The 9,117-nt window shown below is 34.8% G+C and overlaps 2 protein-coding genes across 4 annotated transcripts; one reads left to right on the top strand and one right to left on the bottom strand.

The window, feature by feature from the left end:
- The first annotated feature begins 591 nt into the window (after nucleotides 1-591).
- Nucleotides 592-4,130, top strand: LOC105172025 (cytochrome b5 domain-containing protein RLF). 3 transcript variants are annotated; one of them, XM_011093361.3, is made up of 6 exons: nucleotides 592-745; nucleotides 1,032-1,111; nucleotides 1,234-1,609; nucleotides 3,081-3,215; nucleotides 3,673-3,723; nucleotides 3,827-4,130. In XM_011093361.3, exons 2-6 carry the CDS (start codon nucleotides 1,079-1,081, stop codon nucleotides 3,901-3,903), a joined length of 672 nt encoding a protein of 223 aa, XP_011091663.1. In that variant the 5' UTR covers nucleotides 592-745; nucleotides 1,032-1,078; the 3' UTR covers nucleotides 3,904-4,130. The 3 variants fall into 3 exon arrangements, with proteins under 3 accessions (XP_011091663.1, XP_011091667.1, XP_011091665.1); XM_011093363.3 differs by lacking the exon at nucleotides 592-745 and adding an exon at nucleotides 759-945; XM_011093365.3 differs by lacking the exon at nucleotides 3,081-3,215.
- A 1,346-nt stretch (nucleotides 4,131-5,476) lies between these two features.
- Nucleotides 5,477-8,661, bottom strand: LOC105172024 (protein TEEBE). The gene is made up of 3 exons (XM_011093358.3): nucleotides 8,404-8,661; nucleotides 7,126-7,623; nucleotides 5,477-6,170 (listed from the first exon to the last, which is right to left on the bottom strand). Exons 1-3 carry the CDS (start codon nucleotides 8,495-8,497, stop codon nucleotides 5,647-5,649), a joined length of 1,116 nt encoding a protein of 371 aa, XP_011091660.1. The 5' UTR covers nucleotides 8,498-8,661; the 3' UTR covers nucleotides 5,477-5,646.
- Between the last annotated feature and the right edge of the window lie 456 nt (nucleotides 8,662-9,117).

A 9,117-nucleotide genomic window follows, 5' to 3' on the forward strand; every position in this document is an offset into this window, starting at 1 on the left:
CCTCCCTTGAGATATGATGTAATTATATATAGAGTTCTTATAATTTGAAAAATTATATATAGTAATCTTGACTTTTATTTTCATCTGACAAATAGATACCTTCATTAGTCGAAATTCACCAAATTTGTTGATATTAATAAAGAAATTGAATGAAAATCCATATTTACTCCTAATTGACTTATTAATGACTTATTGCAGGTCAAATAAATCTTTTTCTAATCAAACTACTGTTATAATGATGAAAATATACCTTCTCACATGTATTTGCATAGAAAAAAATATTTAACCTGAATTAAGTCAATAATAAATCAATTGGAAATAAATATGATTTTTCATCAATTTTTTTCAAATAACAACACATTCGATAAATTTTGATTATCGAAAAGATCTATTATTATATGAATTTGACCGTCAGAAGTTATTAGATATAATTTCTCAAATTACATAAAATTTATATAAGTTTATACCAAACCTCATTAGAGGATAATATAATTAACCCTAATTTATATTATTAGAACATGTAATATTCAAAATTATAATATTTCATTAAATAATACTAACACTAGTATCATTGTTCATTGTGCACAAACTCAACCCATCCCCAAACATTCAGACCCGGCCCATTACATTTGCTTTAAACTTCTCTCTTTTTGATAAACAAATGTCGAATAATGACCAGCAAGCGAAAGATCTTCCAGCATTTTGAGACCTGAGAATCCACCTACTCCGATCAACTTCACCAAGAGTACGCCTTCTCTCTATCTCTCTCTCGCTCGCCATCTGCCTATTTGTGCCTCTACGTGGCTTCTTTTAATGTTATTCTTCTATTCTTGTATTTTTTGGATGAATAAAGAGAGATTGTAATCGGTTGAACAAATTAGTGAAGACCCATAAAACGAAAGGATGCACAAAAGAAAGGCAGAATTTTGGTAATAAAATTAAGTGGTGGGTGGGAATGAGGTTTCAGAATTAAGCGTTCTATGAATAGATTCGGTAGTCGTCTGATGAGTGTATTTGTATCTTGTACACAGGCAAATTGTAAGATTATTGTTTTCTTGGAATCTGCTTTCGAGTTACAATGGCTAATGAGGATGATTTCACGTTTTGTTCGGTGAGTTACTTGATTTATTCATGAATCGTGGCTGCATGAATTTTTAATGAAGTTTTGTTTGTTCTTCATTTGTGTTCTCAATTCTTGTTTCTGTGGATATCAAGTTTAGTCTATGTGGTTAGGTTGGGCCGCCGAAAGTTAATATTGAAACTCGGAGAGTTGATGATGATGATGATGTTAGTGGGATTCATAGAGATGATGGGAATGGGATTGCTGATGATAGGAGTAGTGGTAGTATACGGAAAATGAGTGCTTCCTCTCAGAAGCAGGAAACAATTGGCTCTCTGTCGTTTAATGTGAACGATGCGTCACCTCGCAGAGAAGTAGATCAACAGTCCGGACAAGCAGCACATGAGGGTGCTACAAGTTCAGCTAAGGCACCATCAGAACAAAAGAGTCCTGTGAGGAAGTCGACGCCCCGTGTGAAGGTTCCGTTCGAGAAGGGGTATAGTCAGATGGACTGGCTTAAGCTCACAAGAACGCACCCTGACTTGGCAGGTTCTTTCCATATAACCTGAAATATGGATTTTCTTTATGGGGATAAGCATATTTGACTGTGTTTTCTTGCGTAATATATCTGTGAATCAGCCTCCACGACCAATAAACTTTAAACATGCATAGTTGAACCCCCCTGTAAAAGAGTGGCGCGAAACTGTTGGTGTTGGTTCTGGAGGCAAATGCATCTTATTATCTGCAGTAGAACTCTTTGCCTTCTAAATGCCAGTTCATGACCTCTTCTGATTCGTTTTGAGGTATTTTTTAAGGGGTTTATTAGCTTATTATAGAAGACTAGAGTATCCAATGTTTCCTACTTTAGCCTTTTGGAAATGTCGTTTGCATTTTAAGTTCTAATCATGGCATTCTGTGAGTCTGGTCATGCCAATACCTTTTCACCTTTTATTTCTCTGTATTGGGTAGATTCGCCCATTTATTGCTACCATGTCTTGTGTTATGATTCACACAAATTAAAAAGGAAATAGGGAAGTACATTGAACTTAGAGGATGTTGGGGCAAGCTTCTAAGCTTTCCAAAGCATCTTATAAATAAAGATTTATAAGATGTTAAAAAGCATTCGGTAAAATTTTTAGAAAAAGAGTTTATAAGATCCAAAAATGTTATGAGCTTATAAGTTCCTTTTAGAAAACCAAAGAGTTCCGAACTTATTTTTTTAAAAAAAAAAAAATTGATCATATTAATTACAAATATGCCAATGACTAACATCTTATAAGTTTTATTATCTTATTTTATTTAAACACTTTAAAAAGTCTTAAATGGGCTGCCACTTTTTTCTATTGTCTTAATGTAAGGATTTTGAGGTTGATCTGTAAAATAAGCAAGGGAACAAGCTAGGTATAGGTTTCCTATCTACTGTTGCAAATGAAGAAAACTGGTTCTAAGATTATGAGGGTTAATTTTGGACTTAGCACATCAAAGAACCATTCTCTAGCAGTTGTTGGAAATTGAAATGTATATCACAGGTAGAAAAGTTTTAATAAATTAAATTCTTAGCATATGAGACGTTAAAAACAGCTTATGAACTCCTAACATCTTGTATTTGAATCTAATGAGCTATTTTCTTAATAAGTTTACCTAACACTTTTCAACATTATAAGATATTTTGAAGAGTTTATAAGCTCACCAAAACAGCCGTAACTGTTGTTGTGTTTGGATTATCTCCAATGCTCTTCTAATTAGCATGTTAATGATACTAGCATAAAACATTATTTGCCATGCCAATTATGGACCAGGAATACGCATAGTCGTACTGAATGTTTATTTGTTCATTGTGTCACCGAGCATTATGTGTTGTTCTGGAATTTGTTCGTGTGCATTGTTTCAGCTTAGCTTAAATACCATCCCTGAGCTCTTAACGACATGTTCAACTTTAATATACCTTCAGTAGTATTATCTCTACCCTGTCAGTAGTGCATCGTCTATTTTTCTGGGGTTCATATCGTTATCGTCTCAGGATTGAAGGGACAGTCGAATAAGAGACTTATATCACTGAATGAAGTTAAACAACATCAGTCTGAAGGCTCTATGTGGACTGTCCTTAAAGGTCGTGTCTACAACATTGCGCCATACATGAAATTTCATCCTGGAGGTACCCATTAATTGTTTCTTGACTTGGGCTACATTTGAATCGAAGGATTTCGAAGGAGTCCATACTAAAGGGATTTGAAACTCATTACAATGACACAATATATAGTTTAGAAGTCTCTTCATAACATGTAATCAGCCAAACAAGGTCAAAGGATTTGTTATGATGGATTTGAAACCCATGTTTTCAAATCCTTCAATCCAAAACGACCTTAATTTTTTCCTTATGCAGAATTCATCTGCTTCCAATTATGTCTTTGTCCCTATATGATTAGAAGGTCGATAATTGTCACTTCCTCAATATTTCCAATGAGGAAACTGTTTTTATGCGAATTTGACCACATAGGATATACGAAACAAGAAATGATGAAACCTTTCACCACATGTCAAACAGGCTTCGTTCTGTAATTGTATCATTTGTTCTTCTGCTTAACTTTTTTGCACGCATTTGCTGCTGCTAGGTGTGGATATGCTGATGAAGGGTGTCGGAAAAGATTGCACGTCTTTATTCAGTATCCTTTCTCATACTTGCTAATTTTTTCAGCAGTTTCTACCACGTAAACTAGTATTGATATCATGCGCTGGCGATGGTTGCGATCCTGATGCTTTATTCAGATAAGTACCATGCTTGGGTTAATGCAGAATTTTTACTGGAGAAATGTCTCGTCGGTATTCTAGACGAGGGCCATTGAAGGTACTCGATTTTACAGAAAAGATTCAAATGCTTGCAGTAATTACAGTAATATTGTACTTTTGTATAGTACAATAGGAATGGGGGTCGGAAACAATGTGGGTTTTAATTCAGGACTCTCAAGGAGAGTTATGTCAATTCAACCAACTGGTTATTGGCAGATTACTTTTGTAGATAGAAAAATTGGTGGATTGTGCCCGTTTGGATAAAAATGTCCGATAAGATAAATGCACGAGTTTTATCCAATTATGTATACATTGATTTTAGGGGTGGATAAAAAAATAAATAAATAAAATCTCCGAACCCGTCCAAAATCAAATCGACTCTATGATTTATCTTTTCATTCGCAATCCTAAATTTAGAATAAAACCATGACATACTTGTTGGTTTTGTTTTGATTTAGAACAAACAAAAAAAACCATTTAAAATCCAACCGCACTATTAAATATATAATCAAATTTTCAATTTTATGTATATAAAAAAATTGATAAAATTAATTAATTGTTTAGAAGTAGTCTAAAGTTCATATATTATCAAAGTCCAGGTTGCAAGATAACCAAGCAAGCTCATTAGAATTTTTCCATTCTTTTTCCCTACCCCTTCCCCCCTTCCTTTGCCGTCCTTGGCCCGCCTTCACCACCATCTCAACAGCCGTGATGCCACCGCCTCTCTCCGATCAGTCTCCGGCCTCATTTTCCTGAGCTCCCTCTTTCCTTCAAGAGTTGCTAATTGCTACATACCATCATATATAAATGTTGGTTTGATTTTCATGTGAGTAAGACTTTGTCTAAATTATTTGTTAGGTCTAAAAGTATCACATAACCTACTCATGGTACAATAATAGGTAGCTACTAAATTAAATTTTCAATTTATTGTTGGTTGCCAAGGCCCTAACACTCCTTGTTTGCTCTCATTTTCAAATTTTCTTTGGAAATCCAGCACTAGTAAGATTTCTATACTTGAAAATATTCTTGGTGCTTTGTATAGGAATGAAAACTAAATTTGAATTAATATACTTGGAAATATTCAAAATGAAAAAGGTAAATTATAATGAGTTCTTGAAGTTTGATATAATTATGAATATTTTTTTATTACTTGAAAAATTAGTAATAATCTCTTGATATTTAATGAAATTATGTAATCCAGCTGGAGACACAGAATTGTTCACTTTGCCTTGCAATTTTTTTTATTAAAAATTAGAAAAAAATTCGAACAAGATGGAAGTTTTGCGATTTATGAATCAAACATAAAAACCAACTCTATATATTTTTTAATATTTTCTGTACACTTAAAAAGTATGCACACACATGGAGTATGCAATATGCATTAATATCGTATTAACTAGCTCTTATGATCAATGGGGTCTTACTTTATTGGTAAGATAGGGCCTCACAATCAAGAGGTATTGAATTTGAGTTCAGGTGTATATTTAATGTTATAGTAGTTTTTATTTCTTTTTATCGTTTGAATGCATTTGTTGAACTATATTATAATGTACTGAATCAGTTTTTAATTTGAATGACATAATGAAGAGCATACTATTTATGAAAAAACTAGCCCTTATGAAGCAGTGGTAAAAATCAACTCAAAGCAACCAAGAACTCACTGATAACCTAAGTTTTGATGCAATTACATACTGCAGACCATGCCTGATGAATTGATCAGCCTCCACATAAAGCTGAACAGTCATTGTTCTATCTCCATTACACATAGTAACTCCGGCACTTCATCAATACCGATAAAACTAAGCCTTAGCAGGGAAAACTCGGACTTCGTCGAGAACCGGACCGCACAGAGCGCCATAGTCATGAACCTTAGTATGATAGAACGAGCTGAAGAACGTTAACCTGGTCCTGTACAACGTGGCTGTGAATTTGAAACTGTAGGTCGAGAACTTCCCCTTCCCTTCGGATTTGAAGGGAGCTTTCATTACCGATTTAGCAGCAAACGCTTCTATCATCATCGAGCCGTGGCAGTCGTTCTTGGCATCTCCAACTACAAAGGTGAGGTTGTAGGCTTTGTTGGGGACGGTTCTGATGACTTGGGCGATGGCGCTCTCTCTTCCTGCAAGCAGCTCCACTGCAGCTTTCCCAAACGGGACGTTGAAATTGGCGGAGTCTATGAACTTGACGGCCTTGAGTGATTCGATGATCCAGCCGGGGAGCGGGGAGGTCAGGTCTTCTTGTTTGGGAGGGAGGAGGACTCCGTGAGATGAGTTGATCAGGAGATGGGGACCCTCCTCAAAACCATTGTTCTTCACCAGGTTCACTGCAAATTGTATCAGTTTATGTATTCAGAGCTTATACGATATTAAATCTTATTTTAACAATAACTCCTAAATTATTCGGAGAAAACAAGAATCAGAGCTTATGAGATGTGAGTAATAACATTTTTCATAATTAATAAGATCAAAGTTGAAAAAATTTCCTTTTGTTAAAAATATAACACTTTATAATATGATATTTCGTAAGATTTCAAACATTTTTATAAGATATACTTCAAAAAACTTGCTCGGGTAAACGATTAATATTCTGAATCTTATTGCATCATCTATTACATTTAATATATACAGCATTTATACAAAACCTTCCCTCGCTAAAAATAAATCATATAATTGATGTGAATATCTTAGAATAACTAATTTTGGTTTGTCATAATATTAATTAATTAAAATATCTTTTAACAAAATTATTTCTTTAACAAAATAACTATCTCCTCAATCAATTTTTTTAATTAATCATTTTCTACTCATGCATGTTTAAAATTATTATATTTATCAGTTTGGAATGATTATTTATTTTATTTTTCTTTTATTTAATTAAATAAATATAACTTATATTATACACGCACATCAAGGGTGCTTTATTTATATTTATAGATATTAAATGAAATAGACGATGCAATTAGGCGAGATTGATATATAAAAATCCAGTAAAAATGGAATTGGCATTCTCAAATCATTTCTTTACATGTGATTGGTAGGAATTCCTGTTCCCTTATCAAGGGATTAGTGATTACATCCCAAATCATTGCAATGCTGTTCAAATTCGATTCCTCTCTCATTTTGTTTTATTTCTAAATTCATTTCATTGTCGCATAATTCCGTTCATATGTACCAATCATGCCCTTAGATTTTTTAAACCAAAAAACTGAAACCCTAATGAGGGTAAACCAAATCAGAAGCAACAAGAACTCGTAAACAAAGGGGGATGAAGAAGATAACCTCTAGTGGGCCTAGGTGGGAAGAGTTCCTTAATGGCAACAGCATCAAGCAAAGGCCCGCAAGCAGGATCCTCCTGCCTGCCGGGATTGTGAAAAATCACCTTCACGGAGTCGGAATTAGCCCTAAATCCCCAAGCGTAGGTGTCGCCGCCATTGCTGCTGTAAAGGGTCTGCAGAGGGAGGTCCCCTGTCTGCGGCGGCACTGACACCCGCAGCACCTCGTCCTGCGCGCAGGTTCTTGATGCGCCAAACGTGAGAGCGTAGAGTGAGCCGTTCTTGACTGGGATTGTTTGGGAGACGGAGGCCTCGTTGCCGAGGCGGACGGCGTGGACGCCGTGCGCCACGGCGAAGTACATCCCGCCGGGCTGTGGGCCGCCGGAGATGTACTCCACTAGGCCGTCGATCTCCCATTTGGGCAGCGCGCGTTTGCCCTGGAGCACTGTTTTCTTGAGGTCTGTGGGCTTTGGCTTTTCTTCAAAGTTGCCGTTGGGGAGGAGCCCTGTCAACACATTCAACAAGCTTTTAATTTATTTGGTTTTTTATTTAATCTAAATTAATAAAAACAAAAAGATTGATTTTTTTTTTATTTTTTTTAATCGACTGCAATTGTGTTATGAATTTTAATATACATCAGTAATTAATATTAAATATATATAATTAATCAATAACTATATACTTATTAAATAAATTAATATTTAATTTTATAATTATGAGACCTCAATTTCAATAATTAAAATTAAATATCATCAACAAAAACATCAAATTATGAGTGTACTTTTAAGCATTTTTAGTGCTCATTTGCCTTTCTGGGGTAGACCAAATCTATTTTTTAAATGCAAATAGAAACATATTTTGATAAAAATTACAATTTTTAATTTTACTAAAATTATTTTTTATCTAATTCTTTATTGCATTTATTAAATACTTTTTACAAACCTTAACGATGAAATTAATTTTAGAATTTTTCTACGTATATATATTTTTGTAAGAGCGCTCTCTCACTCTCTCACACACACAACACGCAGTCAAGGGTGCGCTCTCGCACCACACACAGTGAAAGGGTTCTCTCTCTCGCTCACACACACAGCACAAAGTGAAAGGGTGGTCGAGTGTTTGAAAGGAGGAGGAGAACTTCAATACGACAGATTAAGAGACACGGAGAAAATGCAAAGGAAACAGCTGAAAGCAGAAAACAGAGTAGAGTGGGAGAGAGAATGAGGCAGTAGCAGCAGAGATCTATATAAGCAGGTAAAAATGGAGTGTCGACGGCCATACATACCTTCCAAAGGAGCCGGCGGTGGTGCAACACCAGAGACTGCGTACACAAACCACACACAGTACACCAACAAACATATCTTCTTCTTCACTTCCATTCTTCTTCCACTACACACACAGCTAGCGACAGAGAGAGAGAGAGAGAGAGAGAGTGAAGGAACCCCTCTCTGGTCTGGATTTATTTATATGCTTAACAATGTGAGAGTTTAATGAGTGTGTGTTGTGTGTGAAAAATGGAAAATGTGATGAAGAAAATAGTATACTTGGGAACAGGTGGACATATATATCTTTAGGGGTCAGAGGCAGCAGGTCCTAATTTGTCGTGTCTCCTTCTCTTTTTGTATTAAAAATTTGGGTAAATTACTAAATTATAATTTGTCATTGGAGCTATGTCTGTTTTTATATTTTATTATTAAAATATATTTTTCTGTCAACTCATCATCTCTATTTTATGAAATTTGTATTTTGCCATATATGACTGTCTTTTTGTTGATTTTTTTCTGAAGGAAAACATTACATGTTGTGTATATGTGAAAAATATCACTTCACGTAACCTTTAAATATTATATATACATTGCATGTGATGTTTTTCAATAAAAACTTTGACTGAAAAGCAGTTATAAGTGGCAAATTATAAAATTTCGTGAAGTTGAGATGGTAAATTGACACTAAAAAAAAGTTCAAATGCTCAAATGTAAAACGGTCATAATTCGAATGG

The sequence above is a fragment of the Sesamum indicum genome, linkage group LG10 (genome assembly GCF_026168435.1).
Source record: "Sesamum indicum cultivar Baizhima isolate 11 linkage group LG10, ASM2616843v1, whole genome shotgun sequence".
In the NCBI taxonomy this organism is placed as follows: domain Eukaryota; kingdom Viridiplantae; phylum Streptophyta; class Magnoliopsida; order Lamiales; family Pedaliaceae; genus Sesamum; species Sesamum indicum.

What these genes read in the sequence shown, in the direction of transcription:
- LOC105172024 (XM_011093358.3), bottom strand. Translation starts at nt 8,497, where the DNA reads ATGGAAGTGAAGAAGAAGATATGTTTGTTGGTGTACTGTGTGTGGTTT. An exon ending in ACCGCCGGCTCCTTTGGAAG is followed by an intron (nt 7,624 to 8,403) that starts GTATGTATGGCC and finishes ATGTGTTGACAG; the next exon opens with GGCTCCTCCCCAACGGCAAC. An exon ending in CCCACCTAGGCCCACTAGAG is followed by an intron (nt 6,171 to 7,125) that starts GTTATCTTCTTC and finishes TACAATTTGCAG; the next exon opens with TGAACCTGGTGAAGAACAAT.
- LOC105172025 (XM_011093361.3), top strand. Translation starts at nt 1,079, where the DNA reads ATGGCTAATGAGGATGATTTCACGTTTTGTTCG. An exon ending in CATGAAATTTCATCCTGGAG is followed by an intron (nt 3,216 to 3,672) that starts GTACCCATTAAT and finishes TGCTGCTGCTAG; the next exon opens with GTGTGGATATGCTGATGAAG. An exon ending in AGATTGCACGTCTTTATTCA is followed by an intron (nt 3,724 to 3,826) that starts GTATCCTTTCTC and finishes TGCTTTATTCAG; the next exon opens with ATAAGTACCATGCTTGGGTT.